The following is a 17,191-nucleotide window of genomic DNA, read 5'->3' on the forward strand; positions in this document are numbered from 1 at the left end:
CCAATTTTGAAGATGATAAAAATACAGCATCCCTGTCCGTGAGGGGATGTACCATTGCGATGTCTCATCAGGGCTCTGGGACCTGGTCTGGTGAAGACCCGTTGGACTCTGCATTTCCAGGAAGTCAGAGAGGGCCAGCACACAGGCAGTGGTGGCCCTGGGTGCTCCAGTCCCACGGAGGTTGGGGGCTGCCTGCCCTGGCGACCCCGCTCAGGCAGGCCAGACAACTGGTGCATAAGCAAGAGCTACACAGAAGCTGGAAGGGCCAGCGCTTCACCTTGGAGGATGGCGGCACATGGGTTCCATCTTTCTCTGGTTGCGTTCAGCTTCTGTAAGCTTTGTGGCATCTGATGTGATTTTCAAACACACCTAAGAAAGCATCATCGATGTCTTCCACCCCCAAGTGAGGAAAATCCTCCTGTCTGGGTGTGTGCAGCAGAGCCTCAGCAGCCCAGCCCCATGGAACACTTTGGGTCTTCTTCGAAAAAACTGAGATCTTAATATTAAAAGTCGCAATATGCAAATGAAAACTACAACGAGGTACCACCTCACACGGGTCAGAATGGCCATCACTAAAAAGTCTACAAGTAGGGACTTCCCTGGTGGCGCAGTGATTAAGAATCCACCTGCCAATGCAGGGGACACGGGTTCGATCCCTGGTCCGGGAAGTTCCCACATGCCGTGGAGCGCCTAAGCCCGTGTGCCACAACTACTGAGTCCGCACGCCTAGAGCCCGTGCTCTGCAGCAAGAGAAGCCACCGCAATGAGAAGCCCGCGCACCACAATGAAGAGTAGCCCCCGCTCGCCGCAACTAGAGAAAGCCCATATGCAGCAATGAAGACCCAACGCAGCCAAAAATAAATAAATAAAATGAAATAAATTTGTTTAAAAAAAAGTCTACAAATAATAAATTCTGGAGAGGGTGTGGAGAAAAGGGAACCCTCCTACACTGTTGGTGGGAACATAAATTGGCACAGCCGCCATGGAGAACAGTATGGAGGTTCCTCAAAAAACTAAAAATAGAACTACCATATGACCCAGCAATCTCACTCCTGGGCATATATCCAGACAAAGCTCTAATTCAAAAAGATTTGTGCACCCCTATGTTCATAGCAGCACTATTTACAGTAGCCAAGACATGGAAGCAACCTAAATGTCCAGCAACAGATGAATGGATAAAGAAGATGTGGTACATGTATATACAATGGAATATTACTCAACCATAAAAAATAATGAAATAATGCCATTTGCAGCAACATGGATAGACCTAGAGATTATCATACTAAGTGAAGTAAGCCAGATAGAGAAAGACAAATACCATATGATATCGCTTATATGGGGAATCTAAAATATGATACAAATGAACTTATTTACAAAACAGAAACAGACTCACAGACATAGAAAACAAATTTCCAGTTACCAGAGGGGAAAGCGGGTAGGGGAGGGGTAAATTAGGAGTTTGGGATTAGCAGATACAAACTACTATGTATAAAATAGATAAACAACAAGGACCTACTGTATAGCACAGGGAACTGTATTCGATATCCTGTAATAAACTGTAATGGAAAAGAATATGAAAAAGAATATATATATTTTTTAAAAGTCACAATACTTGGGGCCCTGGAATGATAGATTCAAGTTCTGCAGTGTTAAAGCTACAGCAGACATCCCTGACATGTGCCACTTGAAATCATAGGCATTTCTTTGCTGAGTCATCAGAAACGCAGCTCCTGCTTTCGAAACTCCAGCGAGCATCTTCGCTCTGACCACCAGCACATGTGGATACAGAAGAGATGAATCTTCTATCCTGTATCCAGCTCGCTGGGAAGATGGTCTTGCGGCCGCTTCGAGTGGATGTGTCCGTAAGGGACCTGCTTCAGTCCTGAGTGCTGAGTCAAGGCCAGCGGGGACCCTGGACCGTCCACGGCTCCCTGTGTGTGGACTGGCTTCCCACTCGGGCACCTCCATTCTCACGGCGACCCTTCCTGGTGGCCCATGGGGCTGGTGCACCATCCACGCAGCGTCACAGCTCACGACGGATCGCCAACCGCTAAGCAGCTTTTCTCTGGAGCCTGTGTTTTCAGGGAAGACCCAGGATATCTTGACTGGACTGTGAACGCACACGCCTACTGGGCATTCACTAGAAGCTTCCTCGCCCCCTGCACAGAGTTTTTGTCCAACCACAAGAGCAAAACGTTTGCCGGCCAAAGCACATTATTTGATAAAGTAGTTTCGCCAATAGTACATCCGCTTTTTCTCTAAAATATTCATCATTGGACTTCCCTGGCAGTCCAGTGGTTAAGACTCGTGCTTCCGCTGCAGGAGGCATGGTTTCAGTCCCTGGTTGGGGAACTAAGATCCCGCAAGCCCCGTGGGTTGGCCATAAATAAATAATTCATCATCACTTTTTATCCTTTTAATAGACTTTCTCTTAGAGCAATTTCAGGTTTACAGAAAAATCGGGCAGCTGTACAGAGAATTCCCGTAATGCCCCACCCTGTACCCCACGCAGTTTTCCTTATTATTAACATCTAAGTTTGGTGCATCTGTTACAGCCGATAAGCCAATATTGACCCATTATCATTATTAACTAAAGCCCTTGGTGACATCAGGGTTCACCCTATGTTGTACGTTCTATGGGTTTTGACAAACATCTAATGATATCATCCCTTTTTTAAAAAAATTTATTTTTGGCTGCATTGGGTCCTCGTTGCTGTGCACGGGCTTTCTTTAGTTGCGGTGAGCGGGGGCTGCTTTTCATCGCGGGGCACAGGCTTCTCATTGCAGTGGCTTCTCTTGTTGCGGAGCACGGGCTCTAGGCGCGTGGGCTTCAGTAGTCGTGGCTCGCGGGTTCAGTAGTTGTGGCTCACAGGCTCTAGAGTGCAGGCTCAGTAGTTGTGGCACACGGGCTTAGTTGCTCCGCGGCATGTGGGATCTTCCCGGACCAGGGCTCGAACCCGTGTCCCTTGCATTGGCAGGCGGATTCTTAACCACTGCGCCACCAGGGAAGTCCCAATATCATCACTTTTGAATGTGGTTTTGCAAGTTTCTCTGCAAAGGTGGGAGCAGTGCCCCTTTGAAAGATCTATCTAAAGTTCATCTCTGCTCTGCTTTAAGTGACAAAATTAAAGAATGCGTACTGGAAAGCACTCCGGTTCTTATTCTGAAAAGTCTCAGTTAACTTACCAGAGAAGTCATCATCCTGTTTAGAGTAACACAAACCCACTTACCATGTCAAGGGCTACATGGGTCATCCATCTAATAAGAGCCTCGTCCTAATTTCCTTCATCTGTTCCTTGTGTTCCTACTGTTTTCTTTCGTGGCTCCGTATGTAAATGAGCAGAGTGTGTGACCCCCGATTGGATCCTGGTCCACAAACAGGACTTTCATCAAGTGATTCGATGGGTTAACAGTGTTGAGTGGGGGTTAATTTCCGGGTCACGGAAGATGTTGACATTTGGGGAGCCTGGCTGAAGGGAATGCTTTGTGCTATTTTTGCAACTTTTTATACAATCTGGAGTTATTTCCAAACTTAAAAATTTTTCAATTGATAAATTAAGAAGTAGAACTATATTTTTTAAAGTTCTAGGAACTACAAGAAGAAGTAAACATGTTAGCTGGTAAAAATGATTACCAAAAAAGATTATCTCCGTGAGGTAGAAAGAAAAGAGGAAGACTTGCTTTTTTTATACCTTTTTCTTCTATTTGAATTTTAACCACATGCATGCATTACCTTATACATTTTTTATTGAGGTAAAATTCATATAACATAAAATTAACCATTTTAAAGTGCATAGTTCGGTAGCATTTAGGACATCCATGGTGCTGTGCAACGATCCCCTCTCTACCTAAAAATGTAAAAAATCAGTTTAGCAGTAAAGTATAATCCATACAATGCAATTGTGTGAGTGATTTACAATTGCTTAGTAAATCCCTGGGGGCAGAGGCGGCAGAGCGCCGCCCTCCAGCCAAATTCTGCCGGCCCCCTGGTTTTGTAAATAAAGTTTTATTGGCACACAGCCACGCCCCCTCATGGACGCACACTGGGCTGTTAGGGAAGGGAGGGGCTTCCTCTCCTGAGTGGGAGTTGGTGGAGGCCTGGGAGAAGCTGCGGCTGGGATGGGGCGGGGCAAGCGAGGTGCCCAGGGCACCAAATTTAGGGAGTTGCTCCCCTCCGGGGGCTGACCCTGCCACGGCACGACCTTGACAATGAGCTCTTCCTTCAGTTTGGTGCCCTGGGCGCCTCATGGGTGCCACCCCAGTCCTGGCCCTGGAAGGAGACTGGCATGTCACTGGCCTAATCGGGTTTTTGTATAGCAAGTGCATATAAAATTACTACATAATTTTTTAATGTTTAATTAGCAAAATAAAACTGGACAAATTGAAAATGCCCATTTCCCCCAGCCAGCCTCCCCGTGTCCCCAGTGGTGAGCCCTGCCCTTCTCTCCATCCTCCCACCTGGCCCTTAACTCCAGGCAGAATTCCGTGATTTCTATCCCTGCCCTCAGAACTCCAGCCATGACACTTTGGTTCTTTTAAATACTCTCCATTTTCTTTAAAGCTCCAAAAGCGTTCATAAAACATTTAAACGTTTATTTCCTCCTTCTATGGTCACATAATAAGCTGTATTTTAGGACAGGACGTTTACTGCAGCAGTTTTCTGTCCTCACCCCCGCTTCCGCTAGTAATTCACGCAGCAGAAACCAGTGAAATTAAACGGCCAATAAAAAGGAATATGGGCTGCACTGCACCCAATCAGAAATAAAGATGAAGCTCCTGATACGTCAAGAAATAGGTAGACAAGTGTATGCATAATACCAAGATGGAAAGAAATCTTTGAGAAGCTCGGAAAACAGAAACGATTTTAGGGAAAGCAGCCTGGCCCTGGGGTAGCGAGGGGGCACCTCTGCATCCATCCTTGGCTCTTCCTTACAGTTTGACATGTGGGCCTGTGCAGGTACCACTTTGATAAAATGTTTTAAATAACAAAAAATTAAACTCCAGTCAAGTATAAATTTAATTTCCATTTAAGTATATCTAAAGATTAAACACTGACTTTTCCAGCCACTGAGAGGACTTATCAAGCCTCTTGTACTTGTGCAGTAAGAATCCCTCGGTCAGGTCCGTAAGGAAGCCTCCCACTCCAGCCCCCGGACTTCAAGCGTGAGATGCTCCTTTTTGAAGGATGCTGGACGGCCTCAGCTTGGAGCTGGGAGGCGGCGCCACAGCGCCCTCTTCTGGGTGCACTGCGCTGCGCCTCCGGTCCTAACTCCCAGGCACCAACCCCTCCATCTGAACTAAGGGGACTGGTGACGTTGTCCTGAACTTCATCACCTTCAGAGGTTTACCTGACGTCTTAATTTTAAAACGCAGTGAACACCTTGGGAGGTTCCACTGTGTATTAAGTTAATTTAAGGTATCAGTGGGCTTGTTCTGACCCTATTTAATAGCTATGGGGTTTTGAGGATGGTCTTACAAAGCAAAAGTTCATTTGTATTCTTTCCCGCAATACTCGGAACTGCACGATTTTCAGCAGTCTTACACACGTCTGGCAAACTTCTGGGTGTCCCCAGCATCCTCTCAGGAGCTCCACGAGATCAAAACTGTTTTCACAATAATACTAACCCGTTAGTTGCTGTTTTCCCCGTGTTGACATTTGCCCCGACGATGCAAAACCAGCACGGCTGACACAGCCGTGCACAAATCAGAGCGGACACATCAGAGTCTCTAGAAGTCACTGTAATCCTCACCATCATGCACGCACAGTAAAAAAAAAAGAAAAGAAAAATACCAAATGCTAGTTTCACTCAAGAATTCCCTGATGAAGCAGTAAAAATTATTAATTTTATTAAATCTCAGTCCTCGAGAACACTTAATATTCTGTGTGACGAAAAGTGCTTCTGCTTGTTCCCCAAATACGATGACAGTCTTGAGGAAAAGCTCACGGGCAAATGGCTTGTGAGCAGAACGAGCTACATTTTTCATGAAACGCTGTTTTTCCTCGAAAGGATGACAGACAAATGATGATTATTCAGACTCGAAGATTTGGTACACATTTTCTCAAAACTGAACGGTTGTGAGCTTGACATATCGAGGAAAACACGACAGGTTTTATTGTCAATATGTTCTCAAACCAAAAAAACAGAATTTTGGGAAACTGGTATCTTGCCGAAGTTGTTGGTAGTGATATTAACCAGTGTGACTTTTTTCAATACCGTGTGATGAAATGTATCAACATTTGGAAGATCTGCAAACTCAGTGAACCAATATTTTCCAAGTGACCAGTGCATGTTGTTACAAAACCGTGCATGTGGGTGAAAGATCCATTCAAATTGCAAGAAAGACTAAAGTTCTTTTTAATTAGTTGTATAGTTTTTATTGAGGTAAAATTCACATAACATAAAACGCACCATTTTAATCATGTAATTCAGTGGCATTTGGTACATTCACAATGTTCTGTAACCATTACCCTGTCGAGTTCCAGAACATTCTCATCACCCCCAAAGGAACCCTGTACCAGTTAGTAGTCACCTCCCATTCCCTCCTCCTTCAGCCCCGGGGCAACTAATCTGCTCTCTGTCTCTGGATTTGCCTGTTTTGGACGTTTCATACAAATGGAATCACTCAACACGTGGCCTTTTGTGATTGGCTTCTCTCACTGAGCATCATGTTTTCAAGGTTCATCCACATTGTAACATATGTCAAAACTTCATTCCTTTTTAGAGATGAATAATATTCAGTTGTACGTATGGACCATATCTTGTTTATCCATTCATCAGTGACTGACATTTGTATTTTTCTGCTTTTTTTGCCGTTATGAATCAGGCTGCTACGAGCAAGTTTTTGTTTGAACACCTGTTTTCAATTATCTTGGGTAGAGTGAAATTGCTGGGTCATGTGGTTTAACTGAGTTTATATTTTAAAAGCTGTTTGCCACGGTAGCTGAACCATTTTTCAGTCCCACCAGCAACTGAGGAGGGTTCGAGTTTCTCCACATCCTCACTGACGCTTGTTACTTTTCTTTTCTCTCTTAATAGCCAACCTAGTGGGTGTGAAGTGGTACCTCACTGTGGCTTTAGTTTGTATCTCCCTAATGACTAATGATGTTGAGCATCTTTTTATGTGCTTATTGGAGACATGCCTATTCCAGGCCTTTGCCCATTTTTTAAAACTTTTTATTTTATATTGGAGCATAGGTGATTAACAATGTAGCGTTCATTGCTCATTTTTTAATTGTGTCATTTTATCATTTTGTTGTTGAGTCTCCATAGTTCTTTATAATATTCTGGATATAAGACCCTTATTAGACACATGATTTGCAAATATGTTCTCCCATTCCGTGGGTTGTCTCTTCACTCTCTTTATAGTGTCCTTTGACATACAGAAGTTTTTAATTTTGATGAAGTCCAGTATATCTTTTTTAAAAGTTTTTATCTTTTATTTTTTGTTTGTGCTTTTGGTGTCATATCTAAGATTCTATTCCCAAATCCAAGGTCATGGAGATAACCTTATTTTATGTGATTACCTCTTGCATGTAGTTCTTTGATCCCTTTGGAGTGGATTTTTGTATATGCTGTGAGGTAAGGGTCCTGCTTCATTCTTTTGCACGTGACTATCTATTTATCCCAGCACCGTTTGTTGAAGAGTGTATTCTTCCTCCATTAACTGGTCTAAACACCCTTATTGAAAGTCAGTTGACCCTAGATGTATGGGTTTATTTCTGGACTCTCAATTCTATCCCATTGATCTGTATGTCTGTCCTATCCCAGTACTGCACTGTTGTGGTTCCTGTAACTTTATAATCAGTTTTGAAATGGGAGCTTGTGAGTCTTCGACCTGGTACTTCCTTTTCGAGATTGTTTTGGTTATTTGGGGTCCCTTGCAATGCCATATGAATTTTAAGATCAACTTGTCCATTTGAAAAGGCAGCTGGAAGCTTGGTAGAGAATTTTGATAGAGACTGCTTTGAGTCTACAGATCAATTAGGACAGTATTACCATCTTAATAGTAAGTCTTCCAATCCATGAACATAGGACGTCTTTCTGTTTGTTTGGGTCGTCTTTAATTTCTCTCAACAGTGTTTCATAGTTTTTTCAGTGTACAAGTATTTCACCTCCTTGGTTAAATTTATTCCTAGGTATTTTATTCTCTCTGATACTATTGCAAATGGGATTGTTTTCTCCATTTCATTTTCACATCGTTCATTATTTAGAAATATAATTGACTTTTGTATATTGATCTTGTATCTTGCAACCCTGGTGCTGATAGTTTTTGGGGAGATCCTTTCCATATTTAAGATCATGCTATCTGCAAATAGAGGTAGTTTTGCTTCTTCCTTCCCTCTGTGGATGCCTTTTATTTTCTTCTGTGGCCTAATGACCCTGGCTAGAATTTCCAGTACAGTGTTGAATAGCAGTGGCAAGAGTAGATGTTCTCAACAGTGGTCAGAAGAGGTGGGGGGCGAAGCAGAAACCCCTCGTTCCTGAACTCAGCTCTGGGGAAGTGGTCCAGCTGCACTTTCTGAAAGTGTTGGGCCTGCTTTTTACAGAATCGTCTCTGTGGTCTTTGCCTCCCCTGGATGTTTAAGGGTCACTGCCTCCAGCAGAGCTTATGTTTGCATTTTTCATGTACAAGTCGGGCTCAGATGTGGTGGTTGCCACACTCGGCCGGGTGTCTCTTCCTTTGCATAGAGCTGCCATGGCCCCTCAGCCCTCGCTTCCGCGAGGTCTGAGGACCCATCTCGGAGGCCCTCCCCCAGGAGGACCCCTCTGTGAGCTGTCTCATCTCCGTGGCCCCAGGGTCCTGCGCCTCCCAATGGCAGGGCTGGGGTCGTGGCCTACTGGTATTTTTCCAAAGCCCTCCAGCTGGGAGACCCTGGCTTTGCAACAGGGCAGGCTGGCCGGGAAGCCAGTGCCATCACCTGTCCCCGGGTCTGTGGTCCTCTGATTCTCCCAGTGCAGACGATGGATTTGGGGAGCAGCAGGCGGTTATCGTGCTGGCTTTGCTTACACTTGAACTTACGCAGTGACTAAGCATTCCCGTTGTGCATGTGCACATGCAGACGTGTTAAAACTCAGCTGCCAGTGTAGACAGTAGGACCCCATCTGCTGCTGGTGTCTGACGGGCTCCTGGGCTCCTCCGCACGTGATGAAGCAACGCTCCTGCTGAGGCTTCAGCCCCCGACCTAACCCATCGCCCCCGCCCACCCCCCACGCCCCGCCTGCGTCCAGCCTGCTCTCTATCGCGTAGGCGCTCGGATCTTTATTTGGATATTAATACGAACCAATCTTGGCTAATGCTAACCATCTGATTTCGTTTTTGTTTTTTTTTCCATTTTGTTTTGTTTTGTTTCTGCGCACATTTTCTTTAGCTTGAAATGGCGATTGAAAACCTCCAAAAAAGCGAAGGGATCACATCACACAAAAGCGGTTTACTCAACAGTCATGTAAGTGTGTGTCAACCTGCTGGTCTGCCCTGCTCTGCTTGTCACCTTCATAGGCATTTTAAAAACAAACAGGGAGTTCCCCGGTGGCCCAACGGTTAGGATTCCAGGCTTTCACTGCCATGACCCTGGTTCAGTCCCTGGTTCAGGGAACGGAGATCCCGCAAGCCGCGCGGTACGGCCGAAGAAAAAAAAAGCAGTGAGTTGACACCTTTAAAGTGCCGAAAAGGTGCAGAGGGGGGAACCCATCTAGACTTCTACACTCAGCAAAAACGTCCTTCCACAGCGAAGGGAAATTAAGGCAGGCTCTTCCTTTGTGAAAGTGGGGTGACAGCGCCTCCCTCCTTGGGGGGAACAGGGATTAAACTGCTTAGTGTATGTAACGTCCTCCCCACCATGCCTGGCAGAGGGTAAGCGTTGTAAATAAATTCGTACTCAGACAGGCCACAACCAAAACATGACGCCGGATTGGGGGTGCCATAAGCGTTCTTAGCTAATTCTCCTGTGATCAGCTTTTTGAAAATAAAAAAAGATTGGTAATTTGACAAAAGGGCAAAGCAACTAATTCCTATTGATTTTAGCTGCATAAGACCTTTCTCTGCTGGGGTCACCACGTGATCAGCTTTTTGAAAATAAAAAAAGATTGGTAATTTGACAAAAGGGCAAAGCAACTAATTCCTATTGATTTTAGCTGCATAAGACCTTTCTCTGCTGGGGACACCACGTGATCGTAGGCCCCAAGGCCAGGAGGGCGCAAAGGTCTTTGCCTCTGGGTGGCTTTGAGTGGCAGGACGGGGCTGGCAGAGATGACAGTGCAGGGACTCGGCTTCTGGGGACCGCTGAGGAGGGAAAGCTGTTGCCACCCCCCCACTCCTCCCTTTTCCCCTTACTTCTCCAAACGCCCTCAATGCGGCTTTAACTTGACTGGAACTTCGTTCGGCAGTTTGGAGGTAGGACAGGCCGCACTTCTGGCAGCTTTTCTCAAGCACTCGGGTTGGGATTGGCTTCCTTTTGAGAATTAAAACATCAAAGAAAAGAATTCCCCTTTAGTTGGACCCGATCCCAGCTGTGACCCCAGCAAGACTTTCATACTGGCCGACATTCAAAGTGAGTGATTCGGGGTGCGGGGCCAGAAAGCCCGCTAGGGAAAGATCCAGGAGGTTCTGGGTTTGTCGGGGGGCACAGGCGTGGTCAGCACCTCCAGCCCATTGGCGGAGCCTCAGAGCGCTGGTCACTGGAGGAAGAGCAGCCTCATCCCGGCTGTCTCGAAGGAAAAACAAAAGTCCATCAGGCCCCAGGCTAGGTGGGTCATGGCCACCCTGTTGTCCATCACTGCCAGATGATGTCACCTGGTGGGAAGGTCTGGAGAAGGGAAGCTGCAGCCTTAGAGCGGAGTGTGTAGGAAGTCTGCAAGACAGCATTCTCTGCTCGGGGACCAGAGTTCTTCAGATCTCGAGCAGACGTGGCCACGGCACAGCCTGCGAGGCCAGGCGCTAGGGCAGCCCCAGAGAGCCATGAGGAAGGCAGGATGGGTGCGGACCCCAGGCCGGCGGCGTATCCGCGGGAAGTTTAAAATGTCTGTGTGAAACGCATGAGCCTCAGTCTCTGGCTGCAGGGATGCCTCTGGCTTTCTAACGCTTTTCCTCCGGAAGGCGGGCTTGCCTTGGCTGCTCCTCCAAAACCAGTTTCCGTTCCTGAGTTTAGTTTCTGAGCAGGAAGATCCTCCCTGTGTCCGTTTTCCTTCTGGCGATTTGTTAAGTCGTTTTCTCCCATTGGGAGCCGTAAGAAGTAGGATCTGAGGCTTGGCGACTCAAAGAGGATAGAAAGAAGATCTCGGTAAAGAGTCGACCCCACGCGCTGCGGTCAGCCGGCCAGGAGCTTGTCTGGGCAGGGAGGGCGGGGAGAGAGCTAGGGTGTCTCCTGGTGACAGACGGCCTTGTGTCCTGCAGAGCCCTTCGTGGTCCTAGTTGGCCGCGCTCACCTGAGACAGTTGTCCCTGGGCACCACCGGCTGCAGTCCCCGCACCCGGGCAGGAGAGCCTGGTGCCGGGTGGCGAGATGCCCAGAGCCCAGGAAGGCTGGGCTGTGCCTTTCAGACCCAACCCGACATCAGGGTCACCCCAGCTCCCCAGGCTGCCCTCGGGACTCGGACCAGGGTGTCTGAGGGTTGAAGGGACCTTCCAGCCTTGGTGTGGGAGCCCCTGAGGGAAGAGATGGGCCCCGAGCCATCTTTAAAACAGGGGAACGCATGATTTGGTGGCAGGAAACGAGGGATGACTGTTTTGGAGGAAGGAGGCAGAGAAAGTTGAGCTGGGAATGGAGATGCCGTCCCTCACCAGGGTGTCACTGTGGCGTGTGGGTGCAGCCACGCCAGCCAGGCCTGCCCGTCTGCTGTCCCGGGTCTATCGGGAGAGGCCCCCAGCCCCTGCTGACTCAGGGACCCCCATCATGGGTCCCTGCAGAGGTGGCCGCTGCTTACTGCACATAAACTACTATTTCCAGCCCCTGGGAGAAGGACCTGCTTTAGGTGGATCGTATTCAGATTGTATGACCTTTTTTTTTTTTTAAATCAAGAAACATAAATGGTCAGAGATGATTTAGCCTTCAGGTGGTGGTGTAGTGACAGAGCCGTGCCCTGCAGTCTGGGCTGGCCATGGGCTGTGGCAGCTTCATGGGCTGGGTGCTCTGCCTAGGAGTTGCTCCAGATTATGGCGGCGAAGGCCTCCGGCAGTGGTCGCGCTTGGACTGCTGTTTTTTGGAGTTTCCCCGGCCCCCTCACCACCTCGACGACCCCGCCTGGTCTCCTGGAGGGAAAGGCTCTTTCCCAGTGGGCGTCGAGGCTGGGCCTCTCCCGTCAGCTCCACCCTTGAGCCTCCAAGGGCGCCTGCCCGCCTGGAGGCGCAGCTGCGCACGTGTGTTGTGGGCCGAGCCCTGACCGCCCCCCGCCCCCACCCCACAGCAGACCCTGCACCTCCCGCCACCTTCCTGGCTCATCCAGGGCAGCGCCGTCCTGCTGGAGGCTCATCCTTGTGCCCCCTCCTCCGCCCACAGCCCGCATCCGATGCCCCTTGGCCTTCAGAACCATCCGGAATCAGACCACTTCTCCCCCCCCACCCACCATGGCCACAGCCTCCTACCGTCACACCCGGTCAGTCTGCCGCGGGCGAGGCGGGGCTGTGTGGTGGGGAGATGGGCCTCCCGTTCACCTAGTGTCACTGACGTGCGATGCTCAGCTGGTCGGGATGACACCAGGTAGCGCGTCAGGAGTGCGGTGCGCAGACCCCGCCGGCGCTCGCTCAGCCTACAGGGGAGGCTCTGCCTTCACGGAGCCCGTAGACCGCCCTCCAGCGCCGTCAGCCTCCCTTCCCGGTCACCTCTCGTCGCCGGAGAGGGTGGAAGTGAACCCATTATTGCTTCGGAGGCTGCTGGTGGCATCTGTTCGCTCTGTGCTTACCTCTACTCAGGAGGGAGTTAACCACACATCCTTGGTGTCGGTGTCCACGTAGTCACCCGCAAGGAAGTCTGCTTTCCGTGTAATTCTTGGGATTTGGCCCAGGTGGTCAGGAGCAGAAGCCATCATCTTATTTCCCAAACCTTCCTTCTCACGTTGGGCCAGTCATGTCAGGTGCCGGGCGGGGTCTCGGCCTCCATCTCTCAGGACCTGGTCCGGGGCCCCTCCCAGGCCTCCACCTCGCGGCCTGAGGAGCCTCCTGAGGACCCCCCCGGGCTCTCAGACCCTGAGACATTTGGGCCCCTGGTCCCGGCTTCTCCCTCCCACAGAGGACTCCCCTAGACGCGGCCTATGCTCCCCAGCCAGGGTGGCAGAGACAGGAAGAGCCTCCTGCTTGCACATCCAGAGGCTGTCGGCCCTCCTCATGCTGGGGTCCCCTCCGCTCTGCGGGACCCCTCCTCCTCTCCATCAGCGTTTCTTGAGGCATCTTCACGGGGTGCAAACGTGGGCACACCCGGTTCTGTCTCTGCTTCCTGGAGCTCCCATTTCAGCTCCCGTTTCAGCAGGGAGACAAGCGATGGAAAATGAATGCTTGTGTCGGCGAGCAGTGCTCTGGAAAACCTTGGGGCTCAGGGGCCAGCAAATACCAGCCCTTCCTCACCTGGATCCTGGATCCTGAGCCAATTGCAACTAGACAGCGGGGCGACAGACAGAACCCAGTTCCCCCCTGTGGCTGGTGAGGCTGCTGTGGGAAGGCTTGTAGCTGGTGGGACAGGAGGGGTCAGAACAAGGGGCGCCAAGGAGATGGCCCCTAAGGGTGGGAGCCGTGGACCGGAGCAAAGCCTTGGAGAGAGAAGGGGGGGGGTGCTCTGCCACCTTTGTGTAGAAAAAGCACATTTAAGGAAAGTTTGAAAATTATATATCTAGGTGACTTGATGGAAAGTAGAAACCAAAGGGGGAACTGAAGAACCCTTTCCTGTTTCCCTCAGCCTCTGGCTGCTGCCTCCTCCTCCCCGCATCCCCGTGGTAACTGCCCCCCCTTCACCCACTGGTGGGGGTGGGATCCCCCTGCGGGGTCACGGGCGCAGCCAGCACATGACATCCCACAGCACACAGACAGATGAGTGGACAGCTGTTCCTGTTCACCCAGGGCTGCAGGAGGCAGGCTTCGTGGTGACGGGAGGGCCGGCGACCCCTGGTTCAAACCTGCTACTCGGATCGGCAGCTGGGCTGGTCCCTCAGTGAGGAGGTGGTGTGGCAGATACCTCATCTGCAGGGCGCCTGGGGAGGGCCCGCTGCAGGCTCTCCCCGGGGCAGCACCTGACCCCAGGCCTCGATGCTACGCCTCACACACCCCTCCTCGGCCTCACCCGCACAGACCCGCTCTGGGCTCCTGGTGTCACATTAACACATCTGGTCCCGACCTCCGCCCTGAATGCCAGCCCAGCACTCCTCCCCCACCTCCCCAAAGCAGAACCCATTACCCCAGCCCTTCTGGAGGCCAGAGGGCTGTCTTTCCGTTAGAGCAGGGGGCACCGGTCCACGACCTGTTAAGAATGGGGCGCACGGCAGGAAGTGAGCGGCAGGGGAGCGAGTGAAGCTACACCTGCTGCTGCCCAGCGCTCCCCACCATCCCGCCTGAACCCTCCCCCCTCCCCCCCACGATCTACGGAAGAATTGTCTTCCGAAATCGGCCCCTGGTGCCAAAAAGGTTGGGGAGCGCGGTGTTATAGGACCCTCTGCTCTGTCAGTCCCCCAGGGCACCTTCACCTGGACCTTTGACCTTTTCCCCACCTTCATCCTGCACATCCAGCCCAGGCCCACCCTCTGCCTCTGAAACTCTCCTTATTCTAGCATCCCTGCCACCAGCTGACCCCACCACCCGCCTCTCACTCGGGTCCACGTTAGAGCCGGGAGTCCCCAGGGAGGAAACGAAGGCACGTCAGTTCACTTTAAAATGGCAGGAGGGGGCCTCCCTGGCGGTCCAGTGGTTAAGACTCCGCGCTGCCGCTGCAGGAGACACGGGTTTGATCCCTGGTCGGGGAAGTTCTGTATGCTGCGAGGCGTGGCCCCAAACGTACAAACAAACAAAAACATTGTAAAGCAACTATACTCCACTAAAAATGAGTTTAAACTGAGATAAAGTGGCAGAGGCAGTGTGTGGGGCTTAGAGGAAGTAAAATGGGCCCTGAGGTGGTGATTGTTGAAGCAGGAGTTCAGGAGTCTGTTCTCTCTACCTCTTTGCATGTTAAAACCATTCCCAAACGTGTCTAAAAGGGCGATGCGAGCAGACTTCGCAGTCTGCGGGCTTATAAGTCTGGGCGGGGCCACGACCTGGCTTGCAGGGCCGAGCACCAGAGGGGGCTGGGGGTAGGGGGGGTGGGGCGGCGATCTCCCAGGGAGAAGGACAGAGGGTGTGGGAGCACAGAGGACAGGGGCCCCGGCAGCAGGGAGCCCCATCCCGATCCTGATGCGGGATCCTGCCTCTGGCCTCGTTCCCGGGCTCACTCTTCCAAATCCAGACCTCCCTCCGTTGGGGAACCGTCTCGAAGCCAGGATCAAACCGCAGCCTTTGGGGCGCTCTGCAGTGGGTGCAAAGTGGGCGAGGGGGTTCAGCCTCCCTTGGTGTGGGAACTGAGCTCTCTGTGTGGACAGTTCTGAGTCAGTGCTGACCTCTGGGGGCCTCGACTTCGGCCTTGGATCCTCTTCCCTGCCGTTGGCCTGAGCACAAAACCTGGCACACGAGCCTTTCAGTCTTCTATTCAGTTTCCCGTTTGTTTTCTTCTCGGTCCTGAGTACAGGCACTGCGGTGGTATTACCTTAACGCGGGGCGCCATGCGGACGGGCCGTGGGGTTTTTCTTCATCTTCCTTTCCCGGGTGCTCAGATCAGCTCCATCCCCATAGGTTTAGGAAGCATTTGGTGTGCGAGGCCTGTGGGGGTTTCAGTCTCCATCACGGGCAGGTTTTTGTAAATTAAGTCAAGGAACCTGAAAGCTTGGCTAGAAATCGAAGGAATAAACAAGCAAGTGAAAAGAAGCTATTAAGTAATGAACGTGCCCCAAATTGAACCTGAATCGGTGACAGTAGAGGTGAGTTTCCCCGTCGTGTCGGAGGACAGAAGGCGTGTGATGCTGTCGGTGCGTCCACGTCAGCATCCGGCCTGTCTTGTCCATCCAGCTCCAGTGGCTCTTGGATAATTACGAAACCGCAGAAGGCGTGAGTCTCCCCAGAAGTTCGCTCTACAACCACTACCTTCGCCACTGCCAGGAACACAAGCTGGACCCCGTGAACGCGGCCTCCTTTGGGAAGCTGATCCGCTCCGTGTTCATGGGCTTGAGGACGCGGCGGCTGGGTACCAGGTGGGTCGGTGAGGGTGTCTGGCAGCCCTTGCACCCGCCCCCCACCCTCCTCTTCCCTTATACAGACATCGAGCTTCGGGAGAACGTGAGGCTCCCCCCTCCTGGCACGTCCTGACGTCCGCGGCTCCGGGTGCACCTGGAGTTGCCCTGAATTGGTGGTAGCCTGGGCCCGGCCTGGCCACCCGTGGGCCGTGATCGCTTCTCTCCTGGTGATGGGACACGGGCTTCACCTCCGCTCTCTCCCTTCGCTTCACCTCGGCTCTCTCCCTTCGTTTGACATTTTCCATAGCAGGCTTTTTATTTTATTTATTTATTTATTGTTTAACATCTTTATTGGAGTATAATTGCTTTACAATGGTGTGTTAGTTTCTGCTTTATAACAAAGTGAATCAGCTGCACATATATCCCCATATCTCCTCCCTCTTGCATCTCCCTCCCTCCCACCCTCCCTATCCCACCCCTCTAGATGGTCACAAAGCACCCAGCTGATCTCCCTGTGCTATGCGGCTGCTTCCCACTAGCTAGCTATTTTACATTTGGTAGTGTGTATATGTCCATGCCACTCTCTCACTTCGTCCCAGCTTATCCTTCCCCCTCCCTGTGTCCTCAAGTCCATTCTCTACGTCTGCGTCTTTATTCCTGTCCTGCCCCTAGGTTCTTCATGACCTTTGTTTTTGGATTCCATATATATGTGTTAGCATACGGTATTTGTTTTTCTGTTTCTGACTTACTTCACTCTGTATGACAGCCTCTAGGTCCATCCACCTCACTACAGATAGTTCAGTTTCGTTTCTTTTTATGGCTGAGTGATGTTCCATAGTATATATGTGCCACATCTTCTTTATCCATTCGTCTGTCGATGGACACTTAGGTTGCTTCCGTGTCCTGGCCATAGCAGGCTTTTTAAATAGCAGCCTCTGGACTGTCTAGTCGAGTTGG

The 17,191-nt window shown here is 50.6% G+C and overlaps 1 protein-coding gene across 5 annotated transcripts in view; it reads left to right on the forward strand.

Annotated features, from left to right (window-relative positions):
- The window catches only part of RFX2 (regulatory factor X2), a 100,416-nt gene that overhangs the window by 64,359 nt on the left and 18,866 nt on the right, over positions 1–17,191 (forward strand). For 3 of the 5 annotated variants that reach the window (XM_060297274.2, XM_070045336.1, XM_060297273.2), the window contains 2 exons: positions 9,371–9,445; positions 16,071–16,252. In XM_060297274.2, the coding sequence (XP_060153257.1) occupies positions 9,371–9,445; positions 16,071–16,252 (257 nt within the window). The remainder of the gene's footprint in view (positions 1–9,370; positions 9,446–16,070; positions 16,253–17,191) is intronic. The other 2 variants (XM_070045335.1, XM_070045337.1) reach the window with 1 other exon arrangement.

Source organism: Globicephala melas, chromosome 3, assembly GCF_963455315.2.
Source record: "Globicephala melas chromosome 3, mGloMel1.2, whole genome shotgun sequence".
Taxonomy (NCBI): Eukaryota; Metazoa; Chordata; class Mammalia; order Artiodactyla; family Delphinidae; genus Globicephala; species Globicephala melas.